The 17,302-nt window shown below is 40.3% G+C and overlaps 1 protein-coding gene across 2 annotated transcripts in view; it reads right to left on the reverse strand.

Moving 5' to 3' along the window:
* The window catches only part of Supt3h (SPT3 homolog, SAGA and STAGA complex component), a 328,941-nt gene that overhangs the window by 301,510 nt on the left and 10,129 nt on the right, over positions 1-17,302 (reverse strand). For both annotated transcript variants that reach the window (XM_051152919.1, XM_051152918.1), the window contains exon 2: positions 16,974-17,074. In XM_051152919.1, the coding sequence (XP_051008876.1) occupies positions 16,974-17,074 (101 nt within the window). The remainder of the gene's footprint in view (positions 1-16,973; positions 17,075-17,302) is intronic.

Raw genomic sequence — 17,302 nt, forward strand, 5'->3', positions numbered from 1 at the left:
TGGGCACTGTACTGTACTGGCTGCTGCCGCTGCCGCTGCCGCCTGTACTAGGTCTACTTGCAAACAATAATTCACAATATTATGCTTCCTCACACTATGCTGCATCACTAGCTAACTGGAGCCTCGCCTCTCAAAGCATTCTACTTTCACTGCAGACTGGTCTCTTAAAAATGCAAACAAGTTTTGAGCATTTCCAGATGTCACACACACACACACACACACACACACACACACACACACCACAAGCAAATTCTCAAAGCATTCTCAATGACAATATAATAAGCTAGAGGCACTGCTTACTACCTCAGTGAACATCTGTGCGTTTAAAATGGGAGCTGACAGGGCTGTACCCAATGAAGAGGTGAACGACAGCGGCCAACACAGGCTGCAGGTAGCAGCTGCCACTAGGTAAGACAGCAGCCTATTTTCAGTAGCAGACAAGTTTCTGCTGAGCGAGGCTTCCTGCAGTGGACAGACATTGAGCATGCAAGAATAAAGGCAAATGCCGTTTGCTTTTTCAAACTGTTAGCTTATTTTTAATCCTGGGTAATATAACTGGAATTCCACTACATTATTTTCATCTTGTCATTGATTTTTTTTTTTTTTAACGAAACACCCAAGCAGGCATGAGACTATGCCAAATACACAGAAATACACCAGTATGAGAATGAAACATTAAAGAAAGAATGTGTTCATGCTTAAGACATGCTTTATATTTGCTTTATAAAAAGGATGATCTTGAGAAAAACGTAAGAAAATATAAGCACTTCACAGTCTAACCAGCTGTTATTCTGAGAAGGCACAAGTAGCTCACAAGATAGCTTTAAAGGGATTTACTGTAACAATCATGCAAAGTAAATAAAACAGCCTTACCACTTGGTCATATGACTTTTTAAAAAATCCAGTGTGTTCCATTAAATGTCCCCAGAGCCATAATTGCCTGCTGTGGTCCAGTGGCACCCAGTACTAGTTTATCAGCGGATCTGCCTGAGCAGTAAGACCTTGGAGGATGGATGAGCAGTCAGGCAGGGCCAGCCTTGGGTGCTTTTTGAAACAGAGATACTACTCCCAGATAAATTAAAATACGCTACTGAATTTATGTTCAGACATAGTGAAAGCCAAGATGAACATGCAAAAGTCTTTTTAAAAGCCTGAACACTTTGCTTATACTAAAGCATTACAGTTCCTTTCTTTTCTTCTCCTTGGTCTACAGCTGTGACCATAAGTAATACTAAAGAGAAAATAGTAAGATCGGCGACCAAAATGCCACTATTACTTCTCTAATATGTTTTAAGCACATATAATCTATAGCCAAAACCTTATACTTTAAGTGAGCACACTTTGCGAACACGCTGAGTGTCCGATGCTGCCTGTGGTTCTGATGGTGTTTGTGGTGTCAGCTCTACTGTTGCTCCTTTTCCTTGGTTGAGTCTGTTGATCTATTAGCTTTCTGGGCTTGAGTATTTACTGGGCCAGGTGTTGTGCTAATCCTTTGAAAACAGCTTCTTTTAATTCTTGCAACTCCCTTCCATGACAGGTCTCCTAATTACTCAGGTAAGAAAAAGGAATGAAGCTCTGAAGCCTGCCCAAGGCCTCACAATAGAACAGCTGACAGGCTAGCCTGAGCCTTTATAGTCTTGACAGCTACTTTGGAATATTACACTGGCCTTAATGACGTCACTTCCTGGTCCTTAATTTCTTCTGTAAAGGTATTGGTTCTCAGAAGAATGAGCCACTAAAATTAGGACACTTTGACAAAATGCTAAACAGGTAATCTCTGTGTCTCCAGGTTATTCAAATCCATCACTTTATATAAAGATGATCAGACCAGAGCAATTAAGGAAAGTAAAGGCTACCAAGGGAAAAGGTTGTTTAGGTTTGATCAGAAAATGGGTTTCAAAAGACTTGGTAATTCAGGAGGCAGAGGCAGGTGGATTTCTGTGAGTTTGAAGCCAGCCTGGTCTACAAATAAGAATCCAGGACAACCAAGGCTACACAGAGAAACCCTGTCTCGAAAGAAAAAAAAAGTCTTATGCAACGTCCATACCACTCTTCATATGATTAATAATATCATTTAAGAATTAGAAATTCAACCTTTATAACATCGAGAATTTGCAACTGTCCTAATTTACAAACTAAACTAATACTGGTCAGATAGTTTGTCTTCCAACAGACACTATACACAGACTCCAAGACTCCTGGCATGTGCACGTCACCCAATCTCATCCAGGAAGTTAGAGAGCTGCTCTCGCTACTGTTTTTCCTTGTGGAGGGTTGGTATAGAGCTGGAGATACATTTATTGTACCAACTGGGGATGGGAGTACTGCCCTGCCAACATGGACATCGGTGCTTAAACAGTTCACATTTCTAGAGCTACAAAGAACTGAGATAAGAAAGCTGTTTGGGGATCTCAAAAGGTCAAGTGCCCTTGTGGCCTACATTTCACTTGCCATGAATGGCCAAGCCAACAACTTAAATTTTAAATGAAGAAGGCTCACCTGTTAAAAATAAGTACAAATACACATGCAAAATCATAGGTACAACATTTTAGAAAAGAAACACATATACACATTAGTATTAATTAGTAACATCCACTCACCCTCCCCCCCAAAAAATGTTAGAAGTTGTTTTATCATGATGCCTTCCTTAAAGTGTACAACTCAAGGCACTGGAAATCAACAAAAATGGGCAAATGACAGTATAAATACAAAACTAGCTTTGGAACATTAGATGCAGTTCTTCTGTAGTTGCACCATTACTGCAGGCCCTGCCTATCAATGGTTGTAGGAAGAGATACCATGGGAAAGAAAAGGTGACAGGCTGGGTAAAGCAACTCACTGTCTTTACACTCCACAAGTATTCCCACTTAGGTTATCAGAAGCCACAAAAATGACAGAGACAAAAAGCTTTGTGTGTAGCCAAAACAGTCAAAGAGACAGAATAAACTTTAAAATGACAAATAACTCAGCACTCGCTAATATTTGTGTGTGTGTGTGTATGTATGTATGTATGTATGTATGTATGTATGTATGTATGCATGTATGCATGATATATAATAAGACTAGGGGCCAGGGCTATATGAAGTTCAGTGATAGTGTTTTCCTAGCATGGAGAAGGCCCTGGATGTGATCTCAAGCATGGGGAAAAAAAAAAAAAAAGGAAGAAAGAAAGAAAAAAAAAAAAGAAAGAAAGTTAAATTGAAAATATCACAAAGTAACCAGCAGAAGACTTTGGCAGTGAAGCTACTGGGTGCTAGAGAAAAATGGGATTGTAGCCCAGACAGACTTACTGAATGTGCTAATGATTATGAGGAAAAGGCAAGAGGTGCAACTGCTAAAGTTCTGTCACTGCTAAAGCTATGTTTAGAGAAAACAGGATGCTAAATTACATATGCCACAATCTCAGCTTCTTAAATTATATGGTATGTATGTATACCCAAGGAATCCGAAACAGTAACCCAAGCTATGCTTAGACCAAAGAGACAAGAACATGCACTACAGTATTACAGTTCACTTAAGAGTGGGCTCTAATATTTGGCAAGTTAATTTTCATGAATCCATATAAAACCTTCTTTTCCCACAGTCAAGTTGTAAGAAACAGAGCAAAGTTCTCCAGGAATAAATCATATTCTTACAAAAAGAAAACAAAACCCCTCTGTCGTGAAACTATGAGAGAGCAGCCAGGATTTGAGTTAGTGTCTGAATCTCCATTTTACTCTAACACAACCTTAAGTAAGGACACGCTAGCTGAACTCCACCATCTATGTGCAGCATCTATCCCCAAAGCTTCCCAAGGAAACAAAATAGAAAGTAAAGTGCCTACATCCTGACAAGACTCGCACAGTTATTAAGTATAATCTGCTTTCTCATCCCTAAGTTTTCTGCAATGCACTTGACTGTTCACAGTGCGGGTCACAGCCAGGCAGCAGCAGCGGCAGCCAGCCTGGGAAGCTTGTAGAAGCATACGCTCCGAGGCCCTACTCTGAAGGGACCTGCAGGGTGAAGGTCCAGCTGCTTACTTCTCAAATGGAGGCAGGGGGGCAGCCAGTAGCTTTCTGCTAATCTCTCCCTCTGAGGGACTCAAGTGCCTAGGAAGAAAGGGTAGCTCCTTCTACTCCCAAGCACAACTTTTCACATGTGGAGAGAGACCCATGTCCCCTTGCCCCTGTAGTTTACCCACAATGGCTGAGCACTTGCAACATGGTCTCCTGAAAGAACTGTCTTCTGCTTGCTTGAGGCACTCTGCAAATTATGACACTGCATAATGATCCTGGCCTCTGTACTATAAACAGTATGTCACCATATACTGTAAGTGTTCCAGATGCCTAGAAGATGTTTTGATTTTTATTTTTCAGTTGTGAGTGTACGTGTATGTCCTCCCACTCTGTGCAGGTGGGCACATCCACACTCCTCCCCCATCCCTCCTCCCCTCCTCTCACATTGCCTCTAAGTGGGAAGCACCATTTCGGCACAATATTCCTGCAGTAGAATCTAGCGATCGTGACCTAGACTAAGAGTCTGTGAGACATGCTTGCTGTTCAGTAAAGTCGATTTGCTCCTAGCATGTTTGAAGTGCTCATGAATCACCCTCTAATCCTCACCCCAAGTTCTCGCCAGCAGAAAGCTCCAGCTGATGGGCACACTTTTGCATCTAACACTCTTCTGATATTTTATAGCACTTTCCTACTGGTTAAAATCGTGTTTGCCTGTGATTGCCCATTTTATAGAGCTTTCTTGCTGGTTAAAATGGTGTTTGCCTGTGATTGCCCATTCTCTCTCTTCCTCTTCCATGGCTACTGATTGAAGAAAAAAATGTTTTTTGTAGATAGGACACTAGCCAAAGAGGAATTCAAGCTCCTTTCATTGGCATTCACTGGCCTATGCTATGATCAGCAGTAAGGGAGGGGTGCTTCCACTGCTTTACACAGAATTCCAGAAGCTTCCTCATTTACTTGTCTGGCACCTATCTTACCTACACTTACCCCTTTAATGCACATTTGCCCTCAATTGCAAATACACACTGCTATTCATTCACCCTTATATGAACTGTGTTTGTGTGTTTGTGTGTGTGTGTCTGTGTGTGTGTGTCCTGTGACTACTGCCCTATATCTTAAATTTTCAAAAGAGAGCTCAAACCTGGAGCCTTCCATGTGAATGGCATCTAGCTCAGTTGTATAAGCAATCAGGCATTTCATAGCTTTATGACAGTCTGACCAATGCCTTGTAAGAGCCTACAATGAAGGGTATGCTTGCCACACATTTAATAATCGCTGAATACTGAATAAATACTGAACACGCAAGGTGAGTCTGTTTAAGACAGAACCAATGGGAAGGGAGAGGAGGACCAGCTCAGACATAAGCGATGGCATCAGCCCAGGTTGAGAGCCAACAGGGAGCCAGCGAGTCAACAAGAGGCAGGAACCCTTAAAACGCATTAAGAATGAGGACAGCTTAGCCCCAGCATGTACTGTCCTCCACCACCAAGCTTCATTCTTGTAGGCTTAGACGCCTCTCCATGAAGCCCAATTGAATCAGAACCCAACAAAGCAATAAATCTGACAAAAGACTTATGTGTTAAGATGTTCCTTAGAACATAAAACAGAGAAAAGCTACCCACCTATCCATGCTGCCTCATATGCACATATATAAATGTGGCACAAACTGTAAAAAAAAAAAAATCATTTATTCTCAATGTGTGTTAAATGTAAGTTGTAATCAAATACTATAAGAAAATCCAAATGTCTATTCATAAGACGGTAAAAGAACATACCTGGTATCTGTCTTGAAAAGGTAGGGTAGAGGCAGGTGCAGTGGCACACACCTGTAGTCCCAGCACTCAGGAGGCAGAGGCAGGTGCAGTGGCACACACCTGTAGTCCCAGCACTCAGGAGGCAGAGGCAGGTGGATCTCTGTGAGTTCAAGGGCTGATCTACAAAGTGAGTCCAGGACAGCCAAGACTACACAGAGAAACTCTTGTCTTCAAAAACCAAAAACCAAAAACCAAAAACCAAAAAAAAAAAAAAAAAAAGGTAGGGTAGGCTGTGTAGCAGTCAAAGTTTTTTTTTTTTTAAACATTTATTTATTATTATGTATACAGTGCTTTGCCTATGTGTACACCTACATGCCAGAAGAGGGCATCAGATCACAGTACAGATGGTTGTGAGCCACCATGTGGTTGCTGGGAACTGAACTCAGGACCTTTGGAAGAGAAGTCAGTGCTCTTAACCTCTGAGCCATCTCTTGGTCCCCTCAAAGTTTTTACCAAAGCAATAAACTGTGCAATCAGTCAGAGGCCAACAGCTTTTATGGCTCAACTTTACATTCATTAAAAATCTCTGAATGTTACTCTATCCATTCGTCAAGCTCAGTGGGACATATTTTATCATGTACCCTTATCACTAAAAAGTATAATAAGCAACATTGTATATGTCCAAGATATCCTATTTATAATCGTTTGATATTGATTTAACATCATTCATCTTAGACATTACTCATAAAACTAGAAATAATCAATTGTAAAAATATGTTCATAGAAGTCTAAAACCTTTTTCAGAACTCCACTTTGGGAATCAGAACTATGTATCAGTGGTTTCAAACACTCCTGAGGTATGATTCTGTTCAAACACAATTTTTTAAAATGTACAGACGATCTCAAACAGATCTGGGGGAGACACCAGCATCTTTAAAAATAAATAAACATGTTTCTACTTAATAGTGCTGTTTCCCCAGCTCAAAGTCAGAGATCTTACTGACTCAACCAAGTATTTGGATTTTCCATTTACTGTGGACATATTAATGACACTGGTTGCTGACTACATAGTAAAATGTCCATTCCCCTAGGCTTCCATTGAAGGAATGCTCACTGGTCTCACCTCCAAAACATGTGACACACCTAAAATCCGATACACAGCTCATGGACGACCCGTTTGTGCTGAGACAGTATAGCGATGTGCTTTCCCTGCTGCTGTTGGTAGGAATAAAACTTCTGTCCTATCTCAGCGTCTGTGAAGGACTTACCATACGCACTTCTGCGCATGCACGCCTGCAGCAGGGGTGTCTCTACTACTTTGGGGCTTCATTTTGATTTCCCTTCCCTGGCCTGTGCTGCTGTATATAAGCCTGCTGTAAACAACCCTGACAAAGGCCTCAAATCTTTTTTGGACTTAAGATACAATGATAAAACTCAATGCTCAACCTAATACCATTAACTTCCCCTGCCTCTAGGACAGTGGTTCTCAACCTGTGGGTCACAACGCCTTTGGGTGTTCAAGACTCTTTCACAGGGGTCGCCTAAGACCATTGGAAAACACAGGTATTTGATACATTAGAATTCATAACAGTAGCAAAATTACAGCTATAAAGTAGCAACAACAATAATTATCTGGTTGGGGATCACCACAACATGCAGTGTATCAAAGGGTCGCAGCCTTAGGAAGGTCGAGAACCACTGTTCTAAGGGAAAGAGCTCGGACCCTCTCTTTTAACTAGTTTACTGTCCTTAGACCTATACAATGTCTGCTAAACTTGTTCACTCTGCTTCCTGCCTGGCACCACTGGCTCCCACATGGGCTATAGTAGTGTCCCGCAGACAATCCTTTTCACATGGTGCTAATTACACCTCCACCTCAATGCACATCATACCTGCAACTTGGCAAACACCTTTGGAAGGTATCCTATGCCTAGGTAGATTAAATTCCCTACTCATCCACTCAATTTTCCACATTTTGATACTGATCACCAGTTTCATCAATATTTTCTGCAACAAATTTCCTTCCAGACACGTAAACTATCTTCACCTCATTCCTACTTCCAGGTCCTGATCATGTCCTCTCCTTTATGTGTGATGTTCCTTATGTGTCCTCGCTGTCACTTAAACAGAGATAAAACAGCAGTATCTTCATAAGATTCATGCTCTGAGCTGAAGACCTGCTAGCCATCTCTATGTCACCACAGGAGGGGACCAGCAACCTTTCTTTACATACTTTTACATACTTCCTCAACCGCTGCCATTCTGTCTCAGTTTCTACACACTCACACACACATGTAAGTGAATGGAATTACTAGTTGGTGACTCTGGGGGGCTGAAGCAGCAGACTCCGTGTGCTGTGCATTTGAAAGGAGCCTGCTGGCTGGGGAAAGAGTTGACCATGTGGTAAGACCTTCGCCCTCCTGAGCAGCCCCACAGACACCTTCACACAGCAGAGCTTAAAGCACACTGCACTCCACAAATCATGAAGAGAAGAAATATGCTTATTTTATGTGCCTGTCTCCCATATAAAGGCAGTATTGCACCAAGTTAGATATGGCGAGGTCAAATTCTACCTTGGTAACCTAAAACCTGTATTTTCTGTGTAAATCCTTAATGGCTCTGTACCTAAGCACACATCTATAAAGTAGAAAAAGCAAAACCTGTGTTGTGCAATGACCAAAAGATCCTAAGACAACACATAAAACTCATAATACCACACTGCATTACAACATGAGCACACACAAACCCCCACTCCTCCCCTCCTGCACATCATCCGGCCGCGCGCTTGGCATATCACAGGACTCAACAATATATACTTAATGTGGTGGCTTGATGAATAACAATTGCCTAAATAAAAAGAAGATTTTAAAACAAATTTCGTAAGTTACAGGAAAACAAAACATGCTAAAGAAATAATATATAAGAAAAACGAAAATACTTTTAAAATGACAATTATGATTGGAAGATAAGAGTGGCAGGCACATGGTATAATTTGAAAAATGAACATGTTTTCAATAAAAAATCTCACAAAATCTGAGTTAATGACCAAATAAAGCTAATATTAAATATTAATCACCACATTAGGCAGATAATGTGATAACACTCCACAGCTCAGGATTAACGAAGATAAATTAACCTACAGTGAACAACTGTGTTCTTAAATAAATTCCATTTTATTGATTTATTTATATCTAGTATGAAATGTTGTCTCAATTTTCTTTTAAAGATATAACCATACATTTTCTCATATTACAAATGTAAATTTTTACTACTTTATTTACAATCATCCCTCAACATGTAACAGTGACAAAAAATGAGCCTGAGAGGAATAAGCATATGTCATTTCAGGCAAGATGGTGTCTGGTTTAAAAAAGCCTTCCATTTATTTTTTTCTCCAGGTTTTAAAAGCTAGCATATATAAAAATAGTGCATTTCAATAACTATAATCACTTGAAAATAAAATGCCACTCAGATTACACTACTACATTCTTCACCTTTCAGAGCACCTTGACTTTAATATTTTTAAGCAGGTTAGTAGAAGTAAGTGCAACAGGCTATACTTTCTATACATATTAAAAAACTAACATCCTTGAAGACTGCACACGGCAGAAGAAATTCAAATAAGAAAGCAGAATCATATGGGACTGACCTACAAGTAGAAGGCTGGTGATTTTTTTTTTTTTTTTAACAAAACCATCAAAACAAAGTTAAAGAAGAGGATCAGCAAACTTAAGCCAGGGCGAGAACTACACTAGGGTCTTCTTCATCGACTCCATGAAAATGTGAAGCCTCACTACCCCTCTATGACAGCTAAAACAACACACAACAAAATAACAGCGCTTCAAAGTGAAACACTGAGAAAGGTATTCCAAAAGCAGACACAGACTTATTAAGACTGTACATCTAATTGTCATGAAGTCTACACACTCACTGTCTTAGTCACTGCTCTGTTACTGTGAAGAGACACAAGGCAACTCTTATAAAAACAAGCATTTCCTTGAGGGCTGGGCTACAGTTTCAGAGGCTTAGAGTCCATAATCCTCATGGCAGGGAGCATGGCACTAGAACAGTAGCTGAGAGCTACATCCTGCTCAGAAAGACAGAGAGGCAGACAGGCTTGACATGGGCTTTTGAAACCTCAAAGCCCACCCTCAGTGACACACCTGCTCCAACAAAGCCACACCTCCTAATCCCTGGTGACTAAGCATTCCTGTATATATGGGCCTATGGGGGCCACTCTTATCCAAACCACCACAGTGGCAGACACAAATTTTAGAAAAATTACATTTGATAATAATTTTTGAAGGCATGGGCTCTTCTATTTATTGGGTTTCATTAACTTAACATGTCAATCTTTATTTAAACATTAAAATTCTAATCTTTCAGTGTAATCTCTAAAACAGTCTAAAATCTGACAAAGGGTTACCTGTCAGTAACAGACATAAGGAAGCACAAAGTGATGCTCAGTAGTCTAGTGTATCCGATGCACACACGGTTCATGCTACTACTGTCCTCTCTTATTGGAAATCAATTTCTTCTGATTTGCTTTTTAAACAAAGATCCTTGCTTTAAACTAATTTTAAGTAAATCTAGAAGGTGACTCAAATACACTCTCATTTTCAAAGGTTTCATATGTCATAGGAAAAACAAGTCTTGAGCCAAAATTGCAATCAAAAGTAATGCCACCACCATAACGCAAAAGTATATATAATTAAGTCAAAGACTTTAATGTACAATACTGTAAACTTCCAAGAACACGGTTTGCTGCAAAAAGCAGTAGTACTTCTAAAAACTGAGTCGTGAAGTGTTTCTAACAGAACTGGAATGTGAGGTGGGTCCATCACACCAGGGATGCTCTACGCTGTGTCCACTGCTACATCTGCGGAGTCCAGAGCAGCGCCCATCCCTCGGTAGACTCATTTTTTGAACGAGTAAACAAAAAGCATTATAATTAGTGTACGAGAGTACTCTAGAACAAATGTGGTCTAAGGCTGTTTGTTACCGTATAAGGATATTACCCAGGAAGGAGAAATTATCTGCATCAGATGATTCCGGTGCGCACACACTCAATTCCACTTTCATCACAGGAAGCCTATCTCAAAGAAGGAAGTGGGAACTGACTGACATTCTGGCTTAAAGTACTTACTTCACAGACCAATAGCAAACAGATAACAAAAGCTAACAGATAACAAAACCCAGAGTCACTAAGCTAGACTAAATGTTAAGACTTTCAATGGGGTGGGAGGAACAGGAGAGGGGGCGCTAACTTCAAAGTAAAGAATTACTAATAAAAGTAATGGCTGGCTGCTGAAAAGTGATCATACGTATATCACTGTGTCTTTTAAAGAAAACTCATGGAACATGAAAGCAGAAAAGCTTAAAGGCTAACGGTGTTTTTATCAGCTACATGCCAGGTCTAATTGTCTAAAATTTGAGACATCCTAGTAAGGCCTAATTGAATGACATTTTCAGTGCAGTCTGTAATAGCTGATCACAGGACTTAAAGCACATGAAAAGATTATGCCTTGGATTAATGAAAAGGCTTCAAATGGTATGCACTATCCATCATTTTAAAATGAGTCCAATATTGTAGAGCCATCTCAAATATGAAAGTAGAATGAAAAACAAAATAAATGCGGACAGTTTAAAAAATAAGGAAAAGCCAGAATTGGTCAAGCTAACACTAGTTCATAGCAGAGGTGCAGTAGAAAGGAATGGAGAACTGACATTCGGAAGACCAGCGCTATGTCCTGAACCCGTAACTAACAAACTAGCCACTCTGAGACAATCAGCCCCTTTCTACTTCTTCATGAATCAATAAAAGACTGGCCTGACCAAATTCTAAGACACTCAGAATTCCATGCAGTCAAATAACTGGCACTATTAAAAACAGTTTTCTTTGTTTCTGAATACTAGGTCAGTGATCTGCAATTTAAAAAAGAACAAGTGTTAAAATTCAGCTCTATTCCTAAAATCCAATGAGTGTAACTTATAAGGCACGGTCATTTACCTGGAGGTCTACTGAACAGCTACCATTTGTGTAAATTATTTGCATGCACCATCTGACTTATCCACCTTAGAGATGAATATTGTTCCTGCATCTTACAACATTTCAGAAATTCTTAAAGCAGGTGGATTCTGCCCTATCTGCCAGCCTTTATCACCCTCCTCCTCACACCATCCACATGCCATTTGCAAATATAGAACTGTCAAGGAAGCAATGAAGAGGATCAAGCGAATCAGAACTTGAAATACTGACATCCACACCTAAATTACTTTCATGCATATAAGACAAAAAATAAAATCAGTGTAGTAAGAGGACGAAAATAATCACTGCCAAAATAAAGCAGACCCTTGAATTCCTACCTGTTCTATTTGGAAAACGTAAGGTTTCGACTGCTGCTGCTCCTCTAGAGGCTGTCCTCCAAACATTACGTCAGCATGACCACAGCCTCACATCTCTAGCAAGACAGAGCCTGCCAGGTAGAGCCTAACAGGAACGTGTTCAAAACCCTGGAGTCAGACGCTAGATGCAGACAAATAAGGCACCATAAAAAACTAAATAAGGCCTTTTATAAGAATAATGCAAGGTGTCAGACGTGCAGAAAGGCGATGGGACAGCACAGGAAGTCTGAGCAGGAGAGAAGGTCAGGCCATGACCTCTGAGCTCTGAGTACGCTCACGTTCCCTGTTGTACAGAACACTGAAAGCTCCAATCCTTTCTCACACTTTGCGTCCAACTTGGTCAACTCCACTGTATTTTAGTCCTCATCCCTAGGCTAGACCCCCCAACATGTCAAATTAATAACTTCCTATAACACCTGCCCTTCTGATTCCTAACCCAACCCGGTTAGGCTGACTTCCCAGCCTGGCCCAGTAAGATGTGCTGCTTCAGGAAAAGAATGCCACCTGCCCGGACTGAGTGCCGGACAGCTTACACCACAGGGCACGTCCTTCCGTTGGCTCTCTCTGCCTTCCTCCTTTACTCACAGGACGACCCTTCCCATCTCTTCACAAGCTGCCCTACTCCTGTCATTGCCGAGGCCTTGCCTATGCCTTCTAAGAGGTGTGACAGTGGACCATTGCTGACGTCTGGAGTGATAACAACAAATTAGCAACCACCAAGGAGTGAAAAAATTAAAACTGTGAAAATAGATAAGTTTTTAAAAAGAAAATTAGCACAGTATATCATAGGAACGGACCATATGTGACCCCTCTGTAGTGCCCCAGAGTATCACCAGAAATAGCCCACTGGACTATAGTGAACTGCGCCTGGCATTCTATCTGTGGGCACTCCACCGTCCTACACGCCCTTGTCTACTGTAGAAACTCTTTGATTGAAGTGGTCCAAGGAGACCCATTCTATCACTTTTTCTATGTTTAAACGTAAATATATTAAATACACTCAAGTCTCTTAATTCTATTGAATGGACACTGATGTATTACTCAGATAGAATCTGGTATTATAAATGCATTTTTAAAAGTTGAACTGACCATTTAAAACTGACCACTTGTGCCATTCCAAAACCAGAAAAATCGCTACCATGATTTAAAATTAAGGTGATAAATTGGCTGGATTTTTGCATACTGCAACCACAGCACAATTCTACACTCAAGCAAGAAAAACAAATATTAAAGAAAACTGAGAAGTTTTTTTGGTCTCTAATCATACACTAGTTAGGCAACCCACTCATCAGTCTGGTTGTTTTTACTGTTTCTATCAAGGGTTGTTTCAAATAAACTTTCTAAATGTAAAATTACTTCATTAATCAACTTTAAAAGTAAGATGATTGCAAAGACCATGTCTGAAATCTGAGAATACAGCAAAAAGCATAAAAAGAAGCAAAAAATGAAAGTGCTTAAAATTTGCTCTTAGAATTTGTTTTGGAGCTTGTTGAAATGATTCCTAAAAATTCATCTGGAAGCATAAAAAAGAAGGGGCCAAAAATATTTTAAAAAGAAAACTTATGTGGACGTGGACGGGGTTGAACTATAACAGCAAATATTAAAGCACATTAGGAAGCTATAACAACTACACTAAGGCAGCCGGCCGAGGAAGAGAGGCTCAGCAGACAAGCAGGATGGCACAGGGGGTCACCGCTTATCTGAGAGAGGGAGGAGTTCAGCTGGGAGGAAGCAAGGCTTATGGAATTTGTGGTGGCAGCAAATGGATTTGAAGCAAAATTGCTTTCACTTAGAACCCTCCCTGACAACATAAAACAGCAACAAAATGGATTAAATATGAAAGTATGGAAACCAAAGCCTGAATATAACAAAGTGCATAGGAATTGAGCATAAAGACTGAGAAGACTTCAGGGCAAAGGAAGCAGCAACAAGACTGTTAAACTGAATAAGCTACTTAAAAAAAATTTTTTTCACTTACATTTAAAAATCACTAAACAATCCTTAAAGAAACCAAGTGCTGAGTAGAAGGGAATGCCAAGGGGGATCCACAAAAGGAGAAACTTTTTTGAAATATTAAGTCTCTAACAAAGTACAGGAAAACAAAGTTGGTAAAACCTGTGCTAAGAATATGAACATATAGTTGGGCACAGTGGCGCACGCCTGTAATCCCTACACTCAGGAAGGCAGAAGCAGCAGGATCTCCGTGAGTTCAGAGCCAGCCTGGTCTACAAAGCAATTCCAGGACAGCCAAGGCTATTCAGAAAAACCCTGTCTCAGGGGGCTGAAAAAAAAAAAAAAAGGAAGAAAAAGAAGAACACATAAACACACACCACACACAACACAATATTTTGAAACTTGTTGTTAGACAACACAACACCATGTCTCTACTGCCGTCCATGAGAGGTCAGTGGGGGAAGGGGAGCACTCAAAGAGTGAGACAGAAATGAGCATTAGGTCAGCTTCCTTGGGGAAACTAAAAAGGTAGTTCCAAGAAGGGCATTAAACTCAAGAGTTCATTTTTTACTTTAAAGAAAATATGGAAATAACAACAAAGGGTTAATAAAATTTAAGATCACAAATTGTTCATAATATACTAAGTGGGGGTGGAGGCAGATATTACAAAAGTACAGTAGTAACTAAAGATTACTCAGAAACATTTAAAAAAAAAAGGGGGGGGAAAGCTAGAGAGATGGTTCTGCAGTTAGAGCACTGGCTGCCCTTTCAGAGGACCCAGGCTAGATTCTCATAAGCAACTATAACTCCAGTTACAGGTGATCCAGCACCCTCTTCCAGCTCCCTCCAGCACCAGGCGAGCAAGTGGTGCACAGACATGCACATAGACAAAACACTCACACAAGCAAAGTAAAGGAAAAGGAATCAGTCCACACACATACACACCCCCTGGTGCACAACTTGCCCTTGGCCAGGGATTGACACCAGACTGGTCTTCTCTGCGCCTGGGTCATCATCCTGCCTCCTCTGGCTTAGGTGACTCAGCAGCTGCTCACAGCTTCTTTGGGGGATGGAGTGCTTTCCTCTGATTGCTGAGGAAGCCACTCTGTCTTTACTAAGAGAACTGAACAACTTTCACTGTGACAAGTGGACACTTCTCAGTGATAGCCACCCTTGGAAGAACACTAAGTAGTCCACAGTTAGAGGAACTGGAACCAGAAGGCAAAGAACCTATGACTATTTAATAGATGGGGGAAGTGGCAGCTGCAGAGGACTGAAAAGCAGCAACACTAGCAGGCTTGGAAACAGCAGCACAAAGGATTTGGAGTGAAATCCTACCAGCATGCAGGGGATTAAGTCCGCACCTCCTCATCTGAAAAACGCACACAACCAAGGACTGCATGCGTTCCAATTTCTCTTGTATACATTGAAAAGCCTGACGTTTTTAAAGTAATAGGAAATATTGACAAACTTAAGAAGATCCCCTCGTTCTAGCTCTAGCTCCCTTTCTGAGGCAAAATTCATAAGGGGGAAAAACTTCAGCCTCTCGATGCTGTAAGTACTATTAGGAGTGGCCTCTCCCTGAGGTCTGAAATGAAGGAAAAGTGCACACGTATTCCAGAGTCACAGCCAACAATAACCTTTACATTTTGAACCCAGCTTAGGTAGATCGCTTGGGAAGATGTGTGCAAAAGCATTTAATACAGAGTGCTGAATTTTAGTTTTTCTTTTCTTTTTCCCAACGTTCTTAAATGGTCTCAGGTCTATACATATAAATATTTAGCACAACCCGCCCCCCCCCCCCCCCCCCCGCTAAGTTTCTGTTTTCCTTTTATAGAGAGCCGGTTTTATAGCTCAGAGGTCAACTTCTGCGAAAAGCTAGACAGTCAATATTTTCAGCTTCATAGTCCATAGGGAATTTGCCGTGAACACCCAGCTCTGCCACGGAGCATGAAGACAGCAATGAACAGTAATAGATGGCTGTGCGCACATCACAGAGGTCCAGTGAAACGTCACTTACTGAAACAGGTCACATGGCTACAGTGTGCTGACTCATGCTAGATGCCACCCAGTGTTTTGCCGACTAATTTACATACTGTTTTAAGAAATTCTATGAGATTAGCTTTAAAATACTTGATTTTTAAAAAATGGGTCAAATAAAATTGTGAAACGGTAAATATTGTTAAATTTAGATAAAGGGTGCACGGGTTCATTATGCTATAATTTTAAGAATCTGAAAATGTCCAAATTAACAGTTTAAAAACACAAAGTAAATCAATTTAGTATCACAGAAAAAAGGATATTCATCACCAATAATACAGTACAAACTTGATATTTTAAATATAATTAATGTAACAAATAAAAAATTGATTAACAAGGGCTGGAGAGATGGCTCAGTGGTTAAGAGCACTGCCTACTCTTCCAAAGGTCCTGAGTTCAATTCCCAGCAACCACATGGTGGCTCATAACCATCTATAATGAGATCTGATGCCCTCTTCTGGCCTACAGGTGTACATACAGGCAGAACACTGTGTACATAACAATAAACAAATAAATCTTTTTAAAATTGATAACAAAAAGTCCATTAAACCCTAATGAAAAACTTAAACAAGCATATAAACATATAAATTCTTAAAGTTTTCCACAATTTAGACTAGAAGCAGGCTCAAAAAAATTCAGCTTCTAAATTAGTTATCACCACCTTAGCAACTGTTAGCAAATGTTTTCATTTTAGAACATAATTTTTACAAGAAATGGGTTACATTTCACAAATAAGCTTATTGATTTTCAAGTGAAGGCCTAAACTTTTGTCCCACAGTTAATCGATTTAAAGAGCAAAAGCAACCCTGAGTAGGGACACACTCACATCATGCTCTGCAGCTCCGCAGCGAAGCTGACGGCCTTCCCTGTGCTTCTTCCACTGCTTGAAGTGGCAGCAGACATCGGGCTAGCTGCAGTATTATTCATCTAGATTAAAAGTAAAACAGTGAAACTTACACACAAGATAGAGACAATTTTAAATTACTTCAAAAAGTACAGAAACTTTCAAATTCCTGATTAATTTCAGTTTTTTGTATTAATCCAATTTTCTTCTACGTAATGTCTTTATTCATATGAATAGTACAGTGGGGAAAACTGTTTAGTCAGTTTGGGTATCAACCAACTGCCTGTGTGACTAGTGCACACTCAGTACCT

Source organism: Acomys russatus, chromosome 11 (assembly GCF_903995435.1).
Source record: "Acomys russatus chromosome 11, mAcoRus1.1, whole genome shotgun sequence".
In the NCBI taxonomy this organism is placed as follows: domain Eukaryota; kingdom Metazoa; phylum Chordata; class Mammalia; order Rodentia; family Muridae; genus Acomys; species Acomys russatus.